This window comes from Hyla sarda, chromosome 6, assembly GCF_029499605.1.
Source record: "Hyla sarda isolate aHylSar1 chromosome 6, aHylSar1.hap1, whole genome shotgun sequence".
In the NCBI taxonomy this organism is placed as follows: domain Eukaryota; kingdom Metazoa; phylum Chordata; class Amphibia; order Anura; family Hylidae; genus Hyla; species Hyla sarda.
The window spans coordinates 221,106,902-221,129,982 of record NC_079194.1 but is presented as its reverse complement, the minus strand read 5'-3'; the positions used below and the strand labels follow the sequence as shown (position 1 = coordinate 221,129,982).

The 23,081-nt window shown below is 41.4% G+C and overlaps 1 protein-coding gene across 4 annotated transcripts in view; it reads right to left on the bottom strand.

The window, feature by feature from the left end:
- Positions 1–23,081, bottom strand: part of FAR1 (fatty acyl-CoA reductase 1) — a 72,860-nt gene that overhangs the window by 22,050 nt on the left and 27,729 nt on the right. For 2 of the 4 annotated variants that reach the window (XM_056526578.1, XM_056526579.1), the window contains exons 2-8: positions 18,647–18,850; positions 13,865–14,040; positions 8,455–8,634; positions 5,214–5,391; positions 3,208–3,252; positions 633–760; positions 466–533 (exon numbers count right to left, since the gene is read on the bottom strand). In XM_056526578.1, the coding sequence (XP_056382553.1) occupies positions 466–533; positions 633–760; positions 3,208–3,252; positions 5,214–5,391; positions 8,455–8,634; positions 13,865–14,040; positions 18,647–18,835 (964 nt within the window). In that variant the 5' untranslated portion in view covers positions 18,836–18,850. The remainder of the gene's footprint in view (positions 1–465; positions 534–632; positions 761–3,207; positions 3,253–5,213; positions 5,392–8,454; positions 8,635–13,864; positions 14,041–18,646; positions 18,851–23,081) is intronic. The other 2 variants (XM_056526580.1, XM_056526581.1) reach the window with 1 other exon arrangement.

Sequence of the window (23,081 nt, the reverse complement as noted above, 5' to 3'; positions counted from 1 at the left end):
ATGATAGCTTGCTTAGGCTATGCTAATGTAGCATATAATCTATTAGCCCAGGTTCCTTCAAATTGGAGGCACACTTTATGTTGAGATGAAACTAAATCCAAATCAACAACTGATGCTCAAAAACTTGTCATGGTCTTGGAGACTCACTGTGCACAGAAGACATTTATTTTTATCAGTACAAAAATATATAGCTTCATTCCTGCAAGTATAGAAAAAAATAAAAAAATTTAAAAAAGCGAAATCCTACAAAAAGTCATGCCAAGCTAAATAAAGCTTATAAATAATAATTAAAATTAGAGAAAATATTAGCACATTCAGCAGTGCATTCTTCATCTAATGGCCGCCCTGCAAAAATAATATAGATACCAGCTGCAGAACTGCTCTATATCACTATCCTCCCAGCAAATTGCCAAGTAAAGCTGTGACTATAGGAAAGACAGAAAAGAAAAAAAACACAAGTCATACCAACTTCACCCCAGTGGAAGGGATTAGTTCCTCCTGTCGTACAGTTGTACACAATGATATTTTTAGGCCTGAAAATAAAATAAAAAAAGACAGAGAAATTAGGACAATGGTTTATAAAAAGGCTATAGGCTCAGCTGAGAAGGCTACTGACAGTGAAGCAGTGTCACCTGCTGTACCTATTCACTCCAGAATACCAGGCGGCTGCCACGGTGTGATTCACAACTACATCCACTGGGATAAGGTCAGCAACGGCATTGTTGGAAGCTCTCATTGTGCGAAGGATCCCCTTTCCTGCCTGTAAAACATAAAAAGAAAATGACAACAATGCAAGGAATGGCTTCTGTATAGATTGCTAATCAATTAAACCATCTATAAACAAACATCTAGTAATGTACTAGATCACATTCTGCAGCCAGAGTCAATCTTGGTAAGTGCCTCTCGGGACGAATCAGTTGACAGACACAAGCAAAGACTTATTGATTTAAAGAGATTGTCCAGTCGTAAAAGGTTTTTCATTTCAATAGTCATTATTGTTATTTTTTCATTCAAAATAAATCAGTAAGTATACATAAGTTATTTTATTTATTCATTTCATGCGTAAGTTAAATAAAAAACGAAAAGAAAGAAAAAATACATATAACATAGAACACATAAAACAGAACAAGTTACTCTGTTTTTAATGACATCATAGCCCCACCCCTTCATGCCGTTATACCCCGCCCCCTCAATGCAGCCTTCATGCCCCCTTCTATAGACTTGCATTGAGGGGGCAAGTAATGACCTCACAAGGGGGCGGAGCTATGACGTCACAAGCTCCTGGCGCCAGCACCAGCGTTTGGAACAGTTTTTTCCAAACGATGAGAAGCGGAGTACCCCTTTAAGGGACAACTCCTCCAAAAGATATGAGTTGTGGTTCCCTTCTGTCCGCATCCTCTCCAACATGCATCTGCTGCTTTTGGATATGCTTGAGCCATTTTGTCTGGTGTAAAATACCATCTCAGAATAATTTTTATAAGCGGATTCTATATGGGATGAACATTGAAGAGTTTTTCTTACGCGGGTTAAAGCTTTCTCCCATTCTTCTACAGAGATGTTTTTCATCTATCACAAAATACGCTCTGCAGGGGCCCTAATCTTCCGGCAAACTTTGAATTTCTATGTTCTGTTTTTCCAATTTTGCCAAATGTTCCAAACCATAAAAGGGAATCTGTCATCAGTCACCTGTACAGGATTGTGGTGAAAGTTACATGATAAAATCATACTTACCTCTCCTCGCTTCATGCCTCGGTTATCGCCCGGGCTTCGGTATATGCAAATATGGAACTGGACCCACAGGGGGCCTTGCTGAGCCCTGGTGCACTGTGATGTCCAGGTGGCATCTTCATGTAATGCTCCATTCTGAAGCATAGGAAACCCATCACAGGGGACAAGGTGTTACCATGAAGATGCCCGCCGTCAAGGTGCACCAGGGGAGTGAGAGCACCCAGCTTAAAGCGCAACGGTCATGGAAATTATACCCCCCAGACTAATAACATGATAGTATAGATGATGATACGTGTAATGCAGCTGTACTTTTGGCTGCTGTTTATCACTCTTTATCGGCAGGAAAATAGTTTTATCGTACCATCAGCAACAGACAGATAGGCGTGGCTGGGGATCGTAATGCCCCGCTTCCGCCACACCTATCCCCTGTAAGTGAGCGCTGGGACCACTGTGTGATTGACACACAGGTCCCCACCCCCCCCGATGTCCATTGAGCCTATACATATTATGTGCACCTTTATGATATACAGTGCCCGTACTCCTCTTTCTTTTTCTGATGCTGGAGACGCGCTGCTTCTGCTTTCACTATAGGCAGAGAGCTCGCTCCCTGTCTCTAGCACTGCGCAGGCGCACTGAGCTGGGGGCAGACAACGAGAGCGAACTCACTGCCTGTAGTGAAAGTAGAAGCAGCGCGTCTCCGGCACCATGAGAAGAAAGGAGTACGGGCACTGTATTTCATATAACATAAAGGTGCACATTATATGTATAGGCTCAGGGGAGTCACGCCGGCCCCGCACATCATGGACATCAGGGGTGGGGACCTGTGTGTCAATCACACAGTGGTCCCAGCGCTCACTCACAGGGGATAGGCATGGCGGAGGTGGGGAATTATGATCCCCAGCAACGCCTATCAATCTGTTGCTGACCGCACGATAAAACTATTTTTGTGCTAATAAAGAGTGATAAACAGCAGCCAAAAGTACAGCTGCATTACACGTATCATCATCTATACTATCATGGTATTAGTCTGGGGGGTATCATTTCCATGACAGTTGTGCTTTAAGATTTGCATCCCCCGAAGACCAAAGATTACTGGAGGTATGGAGTGGTACGATTTTCCTTATTAGTGGCACATGCAGTACAAGCTTGTACCAACAGGTTAGTGTGGGTTATACTGATAACAGATTTCCTTTAAATATGAAGCTAGAAAGCCTAGTGAATGCACGCCAAATGGCTGCTCCGAAGTGAACAGTGGCTGTGAGGAGGGCAGCCAACATGTCCTCCAACACTCAGCTCAGCAAGAAGACATGCACACAGCCGAGCACTTTAAACACCAGGTGGCACTATACTATGCAAATAAATGGTAAAACACAATTTAACAGCATGTAAAACAGCAAACATTGTTTACTTTTTATAATCTGTATAATGAATAAGATATATAATGGTATACCATGACATTTAATCTTGTCTATTACTTACAGCAATGAAGAGTCCACTTGGACCATTAAAATTATCAATCCAGCCCTGTTAAGAAAAAAAATTTAAAAAAATTTAAAAAAAATCAATCTTTAGTGTTGCATTAATTCCTATTATCAATCTGTTTGTCATGTTTAGGTTACAAAAGCCACAGAAAACATGACCAAATAATTCAACAAATGTTCAAAGTTGTTCTTGTCAACACAACTAGAAGGTGAGAAACTTTGCAGCCTAAGTCATTGTGTCAGGTTACAATCCTATACATTGTACTGTGAGGTCTACAAGAAAGATCATGAATTAATCATAGAGCGCTATGGTGATGGAAATACAACAGGTTTGTGTACACAGAGACTGCACACAGAACAAGCTCCAGGTAAACTCTGTTTATAATATACAATGGCTGTAAATTCATTTACAGTTCTGAATTTAGACTGCACAAGTATATTCATTGGAGCTGTATGCAGGTGGTCACATTTACCCTCTCCCCGAGGAGGTGTTTTAAGTTATTTTTCCTATAACCGAGAGACAGAGAAAAAAAAAAAACGTGTTCTACATAGTACAGGGCTTGAAAAGTCTCTCTAGACCCCTGTGTCCTGCTCCACCCCCTTAGGTCCTGCACTAGGTATAGCACTCACCTGGAGGGTCCTTTTAATAAAGCCAACTGCTTGGCTGGGCTCATCCACTAAGATCTTCCCATTAGCACCAAGGCATTGTGGATCTCACTGCAAATCTGTAGGGGGGAGATTCATCAAGGCCTGTGCTGATGAAAAGTTGACCAGCTGCCCATCGCAACCAATCAGATCGCTTCTTTTATATTTCAGAGGGGTCTTCCAAAATGAAAAAAAAAAAAAAAAAGAAGCTATATCATTGATTGCTATGGGCAACTGGTTGACGTTTACTTTGCAAAAGTTTTGATGAATTTCCCTCAATGTTCCCACTGAATGTGGATATTTTTTTTCCAAAAGCATATGTTTGTTTATGTACTGCAATAGGCTGAGAGGAAGGGAGATGAATTGGGCCTGGGCTTATAATAAATAAATATATAATAAATATAAATATATAATAAATAAAAAAATAAAAAATAAAAAAAAATTATATATATATATATATATATATATATATATATATATATATATATATATATATATATATATTAAATAAATAAATAAAATATATATATAATAAATAAATAAATATAAATATATAATAAATATAAATATATAAAATTATTATATATATGGCGCTTTATATCAGAAATACACACAATAGCTGTAGAATGGCATCCTAAGGCAGTGTTTCCCAACCAATGTGTCTCCAGCTGTTGCAAAACTACAAGTCAAAGGATGCCCGGACAGCCGAAGGCTGTCCGGGCATGCTGAGAGTTGTAGTTTTGCAATAGCTGGAGGCACACTGGTTGGGAAACACTATCCTAAGGCTATGTTGACACAGCAACATTTCTGCCATAATTTCTGCAGAAATTAATTGCCCATTCACTTCAATTGACAGCAGAATCCCATTGAAGTGTACTGGCTATAAATTCATGCAGGATTTTCATGTAGAAATTCTGGTGTGTTGCTCTATATTATGCGGGCCGCCGGCATAATATAGGGCAACAACATGTGCACATTTGGCCGAATTGAGCAAGATTGTTATATATAGGGTAAGACTATTACACAGGTCCAAATTAAATTCTAAAAACAGAAAAGGCCATGAAGCCATTAGGCAGATACTAAATATACAGCTTAGGCCTCACTGCTTGCTTCCACAAAGGAATTTCACTTTCACTGGTCACTCAAAACTAAACAAAAGGTGTTTTTTTTTTGTTTTTACTCTTGCACACAGAAGTGCTTAAGGGACTAGAAATGAAAGACATTTGCATTTAAGGCCAGATGAGTTTTTTTTCCCAGAAGAAAACTTGAAGTGAATCATTCACAAGAATAACAAGTAACATTTCAGAGATCTGTGCACTGTACAGGGTAAGGGTTAACCCCAGGGATTGTTTCACTTACAGGGAACGGTTCTTTCCAGCTGGCACCTACAATGGAGGGTCTGACGATGGCGATGTTCAGTTTACTTCCTTCTTGCTGCACTATATATTCCGCCAGGGCTTTTGTGTAGGTGTAAGTGTTTGGTCGATCCCCTATCAGTTTCGGGGTGATGTCGTTCACCAGGCTGTCTTCCATCCATCTGTAAATCAAAAGACATTTGCCATATCAGGAATCAAGGGAGTCTAACTGTGGTAAAAATTCACAAGTATCACTGTATACAGTCATCATAAGGGCTTGTTCACATGGGCGGATCCACAGTGTATTTTTCACTGTGGATCCACCGCCGATGGACCCCTACAATGTGTCTCAGATGTGCCTGCTTAGGATACAAGAAAGAAAACGGTGCACACCTCGTGCAGGTAAACAGGGTAACTTCGTGTATAGATAGTGATAAATGGGCCAGCAGGGTGGTCCCTTACCTTACGGTGTTATGCTCAGAGCATAACACCTGCAGTCACTTTGAAATTGGAGAGTGAGGTCGCAGCATCCAGGTTCCTCTGGGCTCTGGGTAGCGGAGTCCAGTGCCTCAATAGAGGAGTGAAACGGATGATCCGATCACGAAAAAAAGGGAACATCTGAAGGAGCGCAGACCTCTAAGAGAAAGACCTCGGGACCACGAGGAGGATCGCAGTGTCTAACCGGAAGTGACGAACACGGATGCAGCAGACCACTAGCAGGAACGGAACAACCAGCAGGGTCAGCCACTACAAGCTGACACCTTGCAATGCGAGTGTCGCTGCGCGCATGCGCTGTATACTCTCTCACATCACGGCTGCTCTCGGCCTAGCTCAGGGAGAGCGGCCGTGATGTGTGCGAGTATTCTGCGCATGCACAGCGACTCTCACATCGCAGCAGTGTGTCTGCTTGTAGTGGTGGATTGCTGCTCCAAGTAGGCACATCTGAGACACACTATAGGGGTCCATCGTCTGTGGATCTGCAGCGTAAAAAATACACTGTGGATCTGCCCGTGTGAACAAGCCCTAAAGGTAACTTACCAGACAGACCTACAGGCTAGTGAAAGGCGAGAAAGATGTCACTTCCCACCAATAAGGTTTATTACAAAAGTTTTATATATTCCAAACGAGATCTATAATAATGTATAAGGCAGCTAGCATCCTGGGTCAACTAGTGTTTGTGTGCCCATATCTATTTACTAGAGACAAGCGAAGTTTCAGAAACTTGATTCGTCACGAACTTCTCGGCTCGGCAGTTGCTAACTTTATCCTGCATAAATGAGTTCAGCTTTCAGGTGCTCCGGTGGGCTGGAGACTCTCTCCTAGGACTGTATCCACCTTTTCCAGCCCACCGGAGCATCTGAAAGTTGAACTCATTTATGCAGGATAAAGTCAGCAAACGCCGAGCCGAGAAGCTCGTGACTAATAGAATCACTGTAACTTCGCTCATATCTACTATTTACCTTCTAAAAAGCTTCAGTCTCTTTAAAAAAGGAAAGTCAAATCTGGAAGCCTTATGAAACAAACCCTAACTAGTGAACTTTAGTTCTGCTAGAAATCAAAGTCATCTTGCAGACACCGTAAAAGGTAAATAGATGTATTCACTAGGTGAAAGTGCTAAGACGCAGCCCATTTACTTTATGTATCAATTCAATCACGTCTCCATCTCGCTAAGCAAACACTATGAGGCACACTAAGAAGTTAAGGGAACATCAGCCAGGCACAGAATAAAGGTCAATGAAGGGCTGGGCTGTGAAGGGCTATGGTCCTCCTAGCATAAAAATGCAGAAGTACAAGTTCCCTTCTCAAAGCTGCAGACTTCAGTGAAACCAAAGACAATGTAGCCCACAGGCTGCATACACCTTCCTTTAGAAGGGGCTTTAGGGTATGTTCACGGGTCAGATTAAGGGTTGTTTCACGCAGATGTAGGCTGAAAGTCACGAAGAGAAAAAGCTGCAATTTCTATGTGACATTTTACATTTGGCTGCCCAGATAGCAAATCACCTGTAAACTACTTAAGACTTTCACTGGGGTCCCAAATGGGGAATATACCATTAACTGTCCTGACCATTATTCTGAGCTGTGCCTGAGCAGGAGGCAATAGTACAATACTGTTCTGCTCATGTACAGTGTGAATACGAGGAGAGCTCCTTCCTGCACAGTAAGAGATCAGATCATGTTTTTTGCAACTTGTTTTGTAAGCATAACAGGAAGATTACATCCACTCCCTTTAGAGATTTTCACCCCCCCCCCCCCCTTAACATCTCCTAAACTACGCTGAACAAACAGCACGAGGGCTAAGCCTGCTGTCTGCTGCTTGTGCCCATTGACAACTCATTATTTGCTTCCCTGCACGTTGGATGGTGGGATCTGAACTCCTGCCCTATCCACTCTGCCCAGTTTCAGAGACTTATTTATACATTTGACTACAGCTATGCAGGGTGAGCGGAGCAGTAATTACAGAAGGCCGCTAGCGTCTCACCAGTCAACAGTCTCTGTATTAATTCCCTGTGGCATCAAGAAAAGGAGCCAAGAAATTCGCAGCATGCAATTACCTTGAGAAGTCACCTTTGTTCTATGGCAGAGGTGATCATAAAGAACCTTCCAAGAAACTTATATAACAGATTGGGGGGGGGGGGGGGGGGGGATTTTTATAGTTAGACTAGCATTGTAATGACAATGGCACGCTTTCAAGTTTCCAAGCCACCTAGGTGAATCTCATAGCATTTAAAAGGGGTTAACCAGGAAAAAAATAAAATAAATTTTTTTTAGACACATATACACACACATATATATTATATATCTATATATGAAAAATATACAAATCAACTGGCCCCAGAAAGTTAAAACGGACTTTTAAATTACTTCTATAAAAAAAAAATCTAATCCTTTCAGTACTTATGAGCTTCTGAAGTTGAGTTGTTCTTTTCTGTCTAAGTGCTCTCTGATGACACGTGTCTCGGGAACTGTCCAGAGTAGAAGCAAATCCCCATAGCAAACCTCTTCTACTCTGTGCAGTTCCCGAGACAAGCAGAGATGTCAGCAGAGAGCACTGTTTGCCAGACAGAAAAGAACAACTCAACTTCAGCAGCTGATAATTATTGGAAAGATTAAGATTTTTTTTTATAGAAGTAATTTACAAATCTGTTTAACTTTCTGGAGCCAGTTGATTATATATACACATGTTTTTTTCCTGGAATACCCCTTTATACACTGGAAGAGGATGCATACAGACAGTAAGCACTTACTCTAAAGACCCTATGAGCTTTCTTGGATCCACAGGAGGAGGATATACTACTTCTTCAATATGCTTTCGGTTGCAGTTGGCGTATGCGGTTGATACGTGTATGAAAACTTCCAGTTTCTTCATCCTCTGGGCTAGATGTAACATCTGTTGCGTTGCGATAACGTTTAACTGCATTGCATCACTGAAAAAACAATGAGCATAGTCAAAGAAATATCAGCAGAAACTCTGGATATTAGGAGATACAAATCAGGGAAGTGGGGGGGTGGGTTTAAAAAAAATGTACAACAAGCAAACAAAAACCAATTGCTTGTGCTGTTTAGTCCGTGTTTATTTTACATCCCTGCGTCATGACTGGGAATGAAGAAGCTCTATCGTCCTGTCTTCAAGCAGCAAGTCACAGTACAATGTGCAGGTAAATTGCAGAAGATCTTTGTTGTGTGAACGTATCCTTGCTGCAGTTTCTTATTCAGTTTAATTTTTTTTAGCCAAAGCTAGAAGTGGATTAAAAAGGGAACGGGAAATACTTTGTTTCTGTCTGGATCAACTTTGGCTTAAAAATAAATAAACTGATAAATTTCTCATTCGTGTAAATCTGTGAGATGTGGGGGGGGGGGTGCGGAGTCAGGAGGACGGATTGGAACGGGACAATTGAAAGGGAGATACTGGAGTATGGTGAGATGAAATATTAAAAATGAAAATTAATTAGCAGTTTATATAAAAAGGGAAAGACATATGGGGTGGGGGAAGCTGTATGGCCATTTTCTGCCCCTCTGATTCCGTGCACCTATATTTGTAATGTATATAGTGTATGTAGGCCTGAGGGGGTGGGTGGATTGGTTGGGGGGGGGGGGGGGGGGGGAGAGAAAACATTTTGCTCTTTTTTTTGTATATAAGGACATGCTTTTTCTTTTTGTAGTTTGAAAATGATATAATAAAAAACAAACTGATAAATTTGAGTTAGAGTTTATGAAGCAAATTCTCTTTATCTCAGGTAAAAGTGTGTCTGATTTTATGTCGGATAGACAGCAACTGAATCCCAGCTCATCTTTTATGTTACCAGAGCAATTTGGGAAATGAATGATCCGATGTGATTTGTATTCAGACAGATTGACACATCTGGGCCAATGTGTGTGGCACTAAGCCCAACAAATATCTGTAATTGTAAAATGTAATCTGGGATTGATAAAAGGTGGGATTTTCATAAATATGTTCAACATATCTTCCCTAGACTGGCTACAGCAGTGTTTCCCAACCAGGGTGCCTCCAGCTGTTGCAAAACTCCAACTCCCAGCATGCCCGGACAGCCAAAGGCTGTCCGGGCATGCTGGGAGTTGGAGTTTTGCAACAGCTGGAGGCACCCTGGTTGGGAAACACTGGCTTACAGGAAGGATTGCTAGACTTAAAGGCACTGCTCATCAATAAGTAAAGACTATATGGAACAATATGGAAATGATACACTGCCAGAAAACCCATCTCAAAGTGATGGCTTATAACTAGGATATACCATCACTGTATGATCCGTGGGACCCCCACAAATCTTGAGAATGAATCACTAAAATTACTTGCAAAGTGCTTGTGTGCAGGGAAAAACTAGAGAGATGTCACCACTTTAGGAGATGAGTCATGAAAGGGGTACTACGGTGGAAATTTTTTATTATTTTTTTTAATTAACTGGTGCCAGAAAGTTAAACAGATTTGTAAATTACTTCTATTAAGAAATCTTAATCCTTCCAGTACTTATTAGCTGCTGAATACTAGAGGAATGTATTTTCTTTTTAAAACACAGAGCTCTGTGCTGAATAATGAGCACAGTGCTCTCTGCTGACATCTCTGTCCATTTTAAGAACTGTCCAGAGTAGGAGAAAATCTCCATAGCAAACCTATGCTGCTCTGGACAGTTCCTAAAATGAACAGATGTCAGCAGAGAGCACTGTGGTCATGATGTCAGCAGAGAGCTCTGTGTTTCAAACGGAAAAGAATTTCCACTGTAGTATTCAGCAGCTAATAAGTATTGGAATGATTAAGATTTTTTAATAGAAGTAATTTACAAATCGAACTTTATGGCACCAGTTGATAAAAAAAAAAAAAAAAAAAAAAAAGTTTTTCACTGGAGTTATAAAGGCTTCGCGTTACTTTAGATTTTACTTTTTTCAGTTCATACATTCAGTTTCTTTCTGAAATTCAGGGAAGGGTCAGCTCACAAATCCAACGATAACAGCAGAAAAGAAATAAAAAAAAATAAAAGATTAAATTGATGCCAACTAAACCTCAACCAGCAGAACTGGGTCAGAATATCCATCCAAAAGCCTCATTGACAACCATCCATTGTGCAGGTCCTGCCCAGCCGGTCTCTTGGCTTTTATGTCCGTCCATACACGGCCTATTTTTATTTTGTGCATTATCCCCCATTCCAGAGGATCAGTACGGCAGCATCAATGTCATCGCTAGGGCTGCATGACCTCACTGTAACCACCTGCTGCCAACCGCTGAGCTAATCTGTCAAACGTTACCAAGCTAAAATGTGTTACCCTTATCACACCATAAATTGTGATCAAACAGCAAGAGGCTTACCTCTGATGAATCTACACAAGTATATAGTGAACTACATAAAATGTCTACTCACTAATAGGGACACAGTTGTTTTTATTCTTGGAAAGGAATATATCCTACACTCACTATACACCATAGAGAACTGTCAACAATCTAAAATTTTAAAGGGGTATTCCAGAAATTTTATTTGACTATGCTACAGGGGCTGTAAAGTTAGTGTAGTCCATAATATAGTGTCTGTACCTGTGTGACGGTTTTCTCACAATTCTTCTGTGATTTTCATTCCAATATTTATGTTTAACAGCATGCAAAATGACTGCTGTCTCGGATTTTTCCCAGGTTGCAATACGGCAGAGACCTGACTCACTAGTCAGCTGATGACAGGGAGCCTGTCTGCTTCAATGGGTGGAGCGATCGCTTGGTGGGAGAGCGATCAATCTGTAACTAATGCAACAGCTGTAGGTACCCTGACTGAAAACTACAGGTCTTTTGAATGGATGCAGCTCATTTATGTTTCATTGGGTGGGGTGGTTGATGTGTGGGAGGGAGGAAATGGAATTATGGGATTTGTAGTCAAAAAGAGAAAAGTCAAACAGGAAATACCAGTTCACAAAAAGCTAGCCACAGTATTATGGTGGACTCACAACATAGCCATTTAGCCCCAAGACAAGCGCAGATCCTTCCTAAGCATGTCCATTACTGTCTGCCAGGTACCTACTGAAATCCCCTATGGTGGATAACCCCTTTAAGCTCGGCTGAACAAGGTGTTTGTTTTTAGTTAAAAGGGTACTGCGGGGGATTTTTTTATTTTTATTTTTTATTTAAATGAACTGGTGCCAGAAAGTTAAAACACATTTTTAAATGACTTCTATTTAAAAATCTCAATCCTTTCAGTAATTATTAGCAGCTCTATGCTACAGAGGAAATTCTTTTCTTTTTGAATTTCTTTTTTGTCTTGTCCACAGTGCTCTCTGCTGACACCTCTGTCCGTGTCAGGAACAGTCCAGAGCAGCATAGGTTTGCCATGGGGATTTTCTCCTGCTCTGGACAGTTCCTGATACGAGCATCAGGTGTCAGCAAAGAGCACTGTGGGCAAGACAAAAAAGAAATTCAAAAAGAAAAGAATTTCCTCTGTAGCATAGAGCTGCTAATAAGTACTGAAAGGATTGAGATTTTTAAATAGAAGTCATTTAAAAATCTGTTTTAACTTTCTGGCACCAGTTGATTTAAAAATAAATCAAATGTTTTCCAACGGAGTACCCCTTTAAGCTCTACCAAAGGTGTCGGCATTTTTTTTTTTTTTTTTTTTTTTTTTACCTTTGAAGCATATTCAGTTATTGAAGATTACACAGTGGTCTCCAAACTGTGACCCTTCAGATGCTGCAAAACAACAACTCCCAGCATGCTGGGAGTTGCAGTTTTGCAACATCTGGAGGGTCACAGTTTGGAGACCACTGATCTATAAGGAGGTGGGGGACACCGTTAAACACCAAAGGAAACGTGGGTGAAAAACCTTGATTAAAGGTCTGACATCACTGCTACCTACTGTATCAGGCAGAAGGTGTCTGGGATGTCGGATAGCAAGTAACCAAGAATGCAAATCTTGTGTATGCTGCTGTTGTCACCAAAGCTCCCCGCAGTTTACACCAGCTTCTTATGTGAAGTCAGAGAAATTTTTGCTATACAATTCCCAAATATTAAAAAAATTTTAATTACAGACAACTCCCTAAAGCAGGAGGCTTGACCATATTTGACAAAGGTATAGGTCACATGTAACAAAGAAACAATCTCCTACACCAACGCTTCCTCTTAACTCTGCTATGTCAAATAAATTATAAGACCGCACTGAGCCGACATATTCTTACACTAGCTATCCTGTATATGCTTCCAAGACTGACTGGTAAGACATGAGCTGAGATGGCATTTGTGTCTGGCCACCAGTCACGAGGCGTCTGACATCTCAGCTCTGCAGTGATAGCCTGTACACACAAGCAGAAGATACGGCAGACAGTAAAAGAAGACCGAGATGCCATTGGCTTCCTCCACCAGAGAGATTAGAAGAAACCTGGCAGGCAGCAAAGAAACTGACAGATGGATAGTGATATCTATGACGTATCTTGCTGTATGTCAAGACGCCAGCCAATATCAGCGTGAAACTTAAAGTGTTTTCGTTTCTGCTATGCGGCCTTAAAGTGCAAGATCCACCAGTAATATACTGTGATTGCTGCCAGTATTTATGTAGAATTTATAAATCATCCATCATAAAACTGGGGCAACACACAAATGCCCTGTGGCACTAAGACTTGAAATACTAGAATTAAAAATGTGACTTTATTAAAAGGGGCACTCAACTGAACATTTAGCTGTGTGCGCGTTGCGGGGGGTCGGCCACGCCCCTTTTGATGTCACGTCATGCCCCCTCAATGCAAGTCTATGGGAGGGGGCGTGGCGGCCGCCACGCCCCCTCCCATAGACTTGCATTGAGGGGTGTGCGTGATGTCACAAGGGGCGTGGCCGACCCCCCGCAGCGCGCACACAGCTAAATGTTCAGTTGAGTGCCCCTTTTAATAAAGTCACATTTTTAATTCTAGTATTTTAAGTCTTAGTGCCCGACCACCCCCTCATGTTACCACTATGCATAGGTATCATTAGTTACATCAGAACTGACTTTATGCAACCGAAGGCGTGACTTTGAGCCTTGCTACTGCCATTGTCCCAAGTAACCAGTCTCTAATGCTCAAAGCTGGATTTGCCCTTATAGCATAGCATAGACGTGTAGCAATGCCATTTCCTTCTCCACCTGTGTTAATAGGTTTTTCCACTTTAAGTTTGTTTGAAATGGCTAAAGGCAATAAACTCACCGAAGCGACTCATTGAAGCGCACCGTGGCTGCACAGTGGAACACTATATCGATGCAGTCTATTAACATGTCCTGATCTTCCTTGCTCAGGTCCAGCTCCGGCTGTGTCAGTTCACTGCTTACCGCCACCAGCTTCTCCGCACACTGCGGCTGCTCGTCTCGCACCCTGTCAAAGAGCTTAAGGAAAGGTAATGTGGCCATTAATGTCAGAATTCCACAAAAGGAAGGATATATGTACCAACTTAACATAATAGATCCACAAAGGGGCACAAAATAAACAGCCAAATATCTGCCAGTGTTAGACTGCCATGGTCACAGTACTAGATGGGAGAGGTGTCCGGACCTTTTGTGAGAGTAAAAGGCAGCATGAACATTAACAGATTAATAATGGTGCTGCAAAAAGGTCTTAACCACTTAAGTTGGTGATATACATTAGACAACAGGACTAGCCACCTAAATAATGTATGGAGTTCTGCTGAATCTCCCCCAACAGCAGTAGTCAAGGGATGAAGGACCAGGCATGTGGAATTTCAATATGCCTAATCTGTATGTGTTCAGGGGAGATAAGCCTCCACCAGAAGTGATAGGAACAGCTTTCTCCCCTCTTCCTACAACATAAACATGGCCACTTAGCCAAGCCATGCATGCAAAATGTATGGCGGGGGTTGGGAGAGATAGCCACACTAGACCAACTGTGTGTATGGCAAGGTGCAGAAGCTGGCAGGGAAAGATAAATGTTAGACCCAGCAATCCGATAAGCAATGGCTTATTTATCAACTCACTGTTGGAGTCATGCTACCCTAAAAATTATTAGTCAGAAACACATTTCCCTGTGTAAATGGGGGACATACAGCATGCAGCCCCGTTGTAAGTGAAGGGCTGCATGAACGATCCAGAGATCATTTGTATGGACCCACACTACGGTTTGAAGATAAGGTCACCAGACCTGGTCCATATTCACCAGACCTGGCCCATATCTCTTTTATTTCAATGAGCCATATAGTGACTCCGGTCAGCTAAGTTTTGCCCCGTATCCGGCATTTCACGGTTTTCGGTCCGATCAGAAAACTGGATACAGGGCAAAAATTAGCCAACCGGCGTCACAGTTTGAATTTGGTCTGCTCATTGAATTGAATTAGATACGCGCTCTCCAGCCATATCCGGTTCCCATATAGTTAAATCGTAGTGTGAACCCAGCCTAACAATAACTGAGCCATGTAGTCTGCTTAACAACCAAGGATGTGTATACAAGTCCATGTGCCGTTAACGGTGTATGGCGTGGGCTCCCGACTCGAGCCCGTGCCATACTGGCCAGCCCTCAGCTGATTCTTGTAGCTGAGGGCCAGCAAAGCTAACAGCGGTGTCTAAAAGGGACCTGTAAACACTCCCTGGTGGTCCAGTGGGGTGGAGGGCTTACCCCTGTTCCTCCGCTGGTCCCGACTCTCGCATTGATCAAGCCTGGCTGAACCAGGCTTTATCAATCGAGTGCAGAGCACACAGATCAATGTGGTTCTATGGAACTATATTGATCTGTATGATGAATCTAGTGATTCCTCCTAAAAGTCCCCTGAGGGGACTAATAAAGTGAAAAAAAACCATTAACCCCTTCCTAATTAAAAGTTTAAAAACAGAGTTTTCCCAAATTCCATATAAAAAAAATGTAAAAACAAAAAATAAACATATGTGGTATCGCCGCGTGCGTAAATGTCCGAACTATAAAAATATAACGTTAATTAAATCGCACGGTCAATGGTATATGTTAAAATAAAACACACACCCAAAAGACTAAAATTGCATATTTTTGGTCACTTTGTATAGTAAAGAAAAAAAAAAAAAGTATAAAATGGTACCGATGAAAACTTCAGATCATGGCCCCACAATTTTTTTTTCTGGTTTCGTCATAGATTTTGTGGTACAATTATTCATGTAATTACAAAATAAAATTGGTGGCACAAAAAAAAAGCCCTCATATGAGTTTGTAGGGGGAAAATTGAAAGAGTTATGATTTTTAGAATGTGAGGAGGAATAAACGAAAGTGCAAAAATAAAAAAATGTCCTTAGGGGGTTTAACAAGCACTGATGTACTAAATCAGCACTTGAAGGAAACAGTCTGCCTATGATCTAAAAGGACTTTAAATAAGCCTAACTACCCAACATTTACAAAACATGGTCCTGATTTATCAATCTGTTTGGAGACCAAAACAATCTGGTTTTGCCCATAACAATTTACCAGGGATTGTTAACATATGAAAGCTGAGCTGTGATTGGCTGCTATGGACAGTTTCGGTCTCAAACAGTTTGATAAATCTGGGCCCATGTGTCTGTAAGATCCAGAAAGAAGCACTACTGTAGAAACTGATGATAGAGGTTTCCTCTCTCCAAGGATTCTTGTTTGGTCTCTACTGCTGAGGGCAGTGTGGACAGGAGTCTGTTGCTTCCTCCCAATCAGACAAAGCCTAGGCCATGCCACTACTAAAATGACTTAAGAGGTTTTACAGGACAATGATACTGATGGCATATCCTAAGAATAGGTCATCAATAACAAGTCATTGGGGTCCAGCTTCTGCACCCCCACCAAGCACCTGATTGAAGGGGCCAGACAGAGCTCTGTGTATTCTGTAGTGGCTGTGGCTTGTGTACCAGTTCAGTCCACTTAAAAATGTGAGTGCAGTACCAGGTACAGCCACAACAGCTGACAAAATGATGTAGACTTTTCAGTCAGCGGATTGGTGGGTTGCTAGGAGTCAGACCCCCACTGTCACATGTCAATAGCCTACTCCTGGAATGGTCTTCAATATAAAAGTAATGGAATAACCCTTTATAAGTAGTAGGTCTTTAAGAGGGACACATTGAAAGCATTCCAGAATATATGTTATGTAAAGAGATGTTTTACTGTCTGGATTGGGTCAAGAGATGAAATGGATTTGGCATTTGTGGATATGAAATATAAGATACACACCCATACTCTGCTAGTGTCCCTTTAAGGCTATGCAGGACTTCCTCAGGATATGATACCGGATGTAGATAAAGCTCTAGATATTATCTGTGCCATTCCAATTCCCCCAGTACTTTTGCATTGACATTATTTACATCAGAGACACAGCCTACACGGCATCAACAATGAGTCTGTGAGGTCTCACTATCCCCTTGTGTATATGGGGTTACCATAGCAGACAAGCATCCTTAGTAAGAGACTGATCACTCTAGATCCACATGGGAATCATCACTACCCTAACCAGTAGTGTACATGTCATGCAACTACAAAATATGCACAAGTTCTAAAAAGGCAGTATATTTTCTGCACTTGAATGAAATCTTGTGTTCTCTGTAAGCAGCCATCTCAGGCTGTAAGTGAGATTACTCATCCCCGCACCATCCCATGATCCCTTCTATACCTCAAAAACAAAAAGACAACCAAATAATGAAATGGTTTAAGTTGCTAATAAAGGGTTATTCCCATCCCATAAAGCAATAACCTACCCGTAGGACAAGCCATCACTTGTCCTGGTGGGAGTGTGACTTCTGTGACCCCATCCATTCTGAGAATAAAGAGTTAATTCAGCATGGTGGCCACTTTGCTATTTTTCCCTGAAAATCACAGCCCAGCCACCTACCATTCCCGGGAACTGCAGTGCGGCTGCATTCAAGTGAATCACTCAGGAATCCCAGAGGTTGTACCCCACCAATCATGGCACATACTAGCATTATACAGCACTTTTAGAGATGGGAATAACTCTTTAAAAGAGGTGGAAAACATTTTTATTTTTTTAATCAACTGATGCCAGAAAGTTAACAGATTTGTAAATTACTTCTATTAAAAAAATATTTACCCTTCCAGTACTTTTTAGCAGCTATATGCTACAGAGGAAATTCTTTTCTTTTTGAATACATTTTTTTGTCTTGACCACAGTGCTCTCTGCTGACACCTGACGCCCGTATCAGGAACTGTCCAGGGCAGGAGAAAATCCCCATAGCAAACCTATGCTGCTCTGGACAGTTGCTGATACGGGCATCAGGTGTCAGCAGAGAGCACTGTGGACAGAACAAAAATTCAAAAAGAAAATAACTTACTGATTAAAAGTACTGGAAGGGTAAATATTTTTTAATAGAAGTCATTTACAAATCTGTAACATTCTGGAGCCAGTTGATTTAAAAAGAAAATATATATATATATGTTTTCCACCAGAGTACCCATTTAAGCACGCAATACAGAAAGCTAAAGATGAGAAAAGAAACTTGTCCTTGACAGAGATCACATTGTATTATTACAACAACACATTGAGACAAACCTAAAAGGGGTACTCCGGAGGAATTATTTTTAAATCAACTGGTGCCAGAAAGTTAAACAGATTTGTAAATTACTTCTATTAAAACATCTTAATCCTTCCAGTACTTATTAGCTGCTGACTACTACAGAGGAAATTCTTTTTTTGGAACACAGTGCTCTCTGCTGACAGCTGTTCATTTTAGGAACTGTCCAGAGCAGCATAGCTTTGCTATGGGGATGTTCTCCTACTCTGGCCAGTTCTTAAAATGGACAGAGATGTCAGCAGAGAGCACTGTGCTTGTTATTCAGCAGAGAGCTCTGTGTTTTAAAAAGAAAAGAAATTCCTCTAGTATTCAGCAGCTAATAAGTACTGGAAGGATTAAGATTTCTTAATAGAAGTAATTTACAAATCTGTTTAACTTTCTGGCACCAGTTAATAAAAAAAAAAAAAAAAAAAAAGTTTTCCACGGGAGTACCCCTTTAAGGTCAAACATATTAGGTGTTCCACCACCTTACCTTACAGCTCATCATTTCAGCCACTCGTTCCTGGGGCTTCTGGCCAGCTTTGGGTCGCACCAGCACATAAACTGCCTTTATGCCCGGGCAAGACCTTAGCAACTTCTCCAGAAGAACCTTTCCCATGAAGCCAGTTGCCCCTGTGATGAGGACATTCTTCCCTCTGTAGAAGTCTGGAATGGATATCATGTTGATTCTGAAGTCCTGTAGATAAGAATAGAATGAGAGGATTATGAGTCTATATCACGGGGGAAAGCAGCTATCAAAATCTACAGTGACAAGGATACTATCTAGTATTCACTTCAAATGCAGACAGAGCAGGTCATCTTCACTCAGCAAAATCCTCATGTACGTGCACTATCACTGTTTTTCAACCAGGGTGCCTCCAGCTGTGGCAATACTACAATTCCCAGCATGGCCGGAGAGCCGAAGGCTGTCCGGGCATGCTGGGAGTTGTAGTTTTGCCACATATGAAGGCACCCTGGTTGGAAAACACTGCACTATGATGAAGAAGGCACTTGACAATATTGAACTACTACAAATTTTGAACTACGTAGGGAAGGGATCTCTACAGAATTCACAGATTAACTTAAAGGGGTACTGCACCTGAAAAACTTATATATTTTTTAAATCAACTGATGCCAGAAAATGAAAACAGATTTGTTAATTACTTCTATTAAAAAATCTTAATACTTCCAGTACTTATCAGCTGCTGTTATGATCCAAATGAAGTTCTTTTCTTGAATTTCCTTTCTGTCTGACCACAGTGCTCTCTGCTGACACCTCTGTCCATTTTAGGAACTGTCCAGAGCAGGAGAAGTTTTCTATGGGGATTTGCTCCTACTCTGGACAGTTCCAAAAATGGACCGAGGTGTCAACAGAGAGCACTGTGGTGAGGCAGAAAAGAAATTCAAAAAGAAAAGAACTTCCTCTCTAGTTTACAGCAGTTGATAATTACTGGAAGGATTAAGATTGTTTTTATAGAAGTAATTTACAAACCTGTTGAATTTTCTGGCACCAGTTGATAAAAAAAAAAAAAAAAAAAAATTATATATCAAGTTTTCCAGTGGAGTACCCCTGTATCCCCTTAACGACCACGGACGTAAATGTACGTCCTGGTTTGGCGAGACTTCCCGCACCAGGATGTACATTTACGTCCTGTGTATGACCGCGAGCATCGGAACGGTGCTCGCGTCATACACGGCAGGTTCTGGCTGCTAGTAGCAGCCGGGGACCCGCTGGTAATGTCCAACATAAACGATCGCGCGGATGTCCGCCATTAACCCCTCAGATGCCGTGATCAATACAGATCACGGCGTCTGTGGCAGTGCGGCACTTTGAATGGATGATCGGATTGCCCGCAGCGCTGCCCCAGCGATCCGATCACCTGGCTTCGGCCGTCTGCCGGGGTCTTCTGTTCTGGTCTGAGATCGAGCAGACCAGAGCAGGAGATCACCGATAACACTGAGCAGAGCTATGTCCTATACATCAAAGGATTGCTATAGATAAAAAAAAATTTTTTAAATGATCTAAAAGTTATATATATGCAAATGTGGTATCTATAAAAAGTACAGATGACGGCGCAAAAAAATGAGCCCTCATACCGCCCTATATACGGAAAAATGAAAAAAAAGTTATAGGTTGTCAAAATAGGGCGATTTTAGATCACTGATTTTGTACAAAAAGTTTTAGATTTTTTTTTTTAAGCGTTACAAAAATCTAAAAGTATCTAGCCATGGGTATCATTTTAATCGTATTGACCCACAGAATAAAGAACACGTCATTTTTACCATAAAGTGTATAGTGTGAAAACAAAACCCGCCAAAATGTGCAAAATTGTGGTTTTCATGTAAATTTCCTCCCTAAAAAATTTTTTTTAAAAAATGTTGGGGTCCGCCGTACATTTTACGGTTAAATTAGGTTTCATTACTAAGTACAATTGGTCACGCAAAAAAAAAAAAAAAAGCCCTTATATGGGTCTGTAGATGGAAATATAAAGGGGTTATGGATTTTAGAAGGCGAGGAGGAAAAAACAAAAATGCAAAAATAGAATTGGCCTGGTCCTTAAGTTAAAATGGGCTTGGTCCTTAAGGGGTTAAAGGAGACCTCCCCATCTTCCACAATCAGTGTAGCCAATGACTCAAGAACTGCTGCCCCCCCCCCCCACACACACACACACACACACACACACACACAGAACTGCAACTCCTCAATGTCACCTCCAAGGAATGACTAAGGAACTAAAGTCAAGTACTGTTCTCGCCAAATGGAGCAGCGGAGGAAGATTTCTCTGGCAGCAAACAGCCAAAGCCCCTGCAGAGATATTCCTTCATAAAGCACTAGAGAATAGAAGAAATAGAAATGTATATTTTTTGTGTCCTTTCTCCACAGGTTCTATACGTCCCACAAGTCACCAGCAGACAAACACTGCCTAAGCCAGCACTAGTTTACTCCCTCCTTGGATCATGAAGGGCTGCTACAGAGCCATCCAAAAATTACTTGGTAATCTACCAAAGGTGGAAAACTGTTCATATTTTCCTATGACAACATGAATCCTGCCATTATACACATTTATCGGAGAAACACATTTCATGGGATTTTTTACAGTGTCTACCTCATCAGTCACAGGAAAAAATAAAAAAAAGGGTGAAAAAGCAGGAAATTCCTGGTAACAGGAAAGCAGTCACTAGCTCCAGGCCTGTGCAAAACGACTTTATTACTATAATGAACAGCAAATATCTCACCTATATTAGCCTTATTAGCCTTATGGATCGCCATCACTGTGGTCGGATAGCTTATAGAAAAGTGCAGACCAGGAAACCAACACATCCCCCGCCGATATAACATAGTAACAGTTTGTAAGGTTGAAAAAAAAAAAAAAAAAAAGGCAAGAGTCCATTGAGTTCAACCTAAAACCCTATTGTGTTGATCCAGAGAAAGGCAAAAAAAAAAAAAACCATGAGGCTGATGCCAATTGCACCATGACAGTGGAAAAATTCCTTCCCGACCCCAATATGGTATAAAAAAAAAAAAAAAAAAAAAAAATCCCTGGATCAAGGTTCTATCACCATAAATCTAGTATCCATAACCTGTAATATTATATTTGTCCAGAAAAACATCCAAGCCCCCTTCAACTTGTTTATTGAGTCAAAAGTAGAGGATGCCCCCTTGTCATGGTTATCAGCCTAGGTATTAGGGATCGACTGATTAGCGGTTTGGCCGATATTCACGGCCTGAAGGTACCAGATTATCAGTATCGGCCTTAAAAAAAAAAAAAAAAAACAATATCGGTCGATGCCTACTAGGTATAAAAAGATCACTAGAAAGATCTCTGCACTGTCCATTCATATATTTGTACATTATAATCAGATCGCCCCTGAGACGTCTTTTCTTGAAACTAAATACCCCAAGCTTAATAACCTGTCTTGGTCCTGTAATCCTCTCATACCATCAATTATCTTTGTCGCCATCCTCTACACCCTCTCCAGTTCAGCCATGTCCTTCTTATGGAGTATTGTGTCCAATTCTGGGCACCTGTATATATGTGGTCTGACAAGTGATTTATAAAGCTGCTAAACTATGTCCTTATCACTCGCCTTTATGTCCCTCTTGATACATCCCCTGACTTTATTACCCTTGGCAGCCACTGCCTGGCACTGATCACTTAAGTAGAGTTTACTGTCCACCAGTACCCAAAGTCTTTTTCAGTAGAAGTTTTACCTAATGTCTTAACCTTACATTTCTCCACATTAAACTTCATGTGCCATGTCTGTGCCCAAGCCTCCAGCTTCCCCAGATCCCTCTGTAATATTATCCTCTGTGGAGATTACCCTACCCAGTTTGTTGACATCTGCAAATATCCTAGAAATCCTACTTTGTAATGCCTCTACAAGTTCATTAATAAACATATTGAAAAGAAGTGGACCCAGTACTGACCCCTGTGGTACCCCACAAGTGACTGTCATTGATCCCCACCCACTGATTACGACCCAGATATATAACATCCACAGCTACCCAGAATTCTAACTGTGACCCAGCTTTCTACCTGACTGTCCTGCACCTCCGTCCCGCTATCCCCCCACCTCTACCCCGAGAGTATTTGCTCAGTGAGCAGGAGACTACGTTCCAAGTTGTCAATGCGTCTCAGTGTTGCCAGTTGCTCCTCTAGATCCAGGATCCAAATGAACAACTTGCACACATCTCGCACAGCATTATGCACCCTCAAACTGTTGAAGGAGTGTAATTATCTACTGTCACCTGCCATATACAGCTGTTAAAAGGGGTTTTGTCAATAATGACAACATAGCACCTATTCACAGGATAGACCATAGAGGTCTGATGAGTGCGGTGTGACTACTGGAACCCCAGCATTACAAAGGTCCTGTGTGTGCCCAACTGAAGCCCCGGTCCAATCCCTATGGAACTGTAGAAGAGC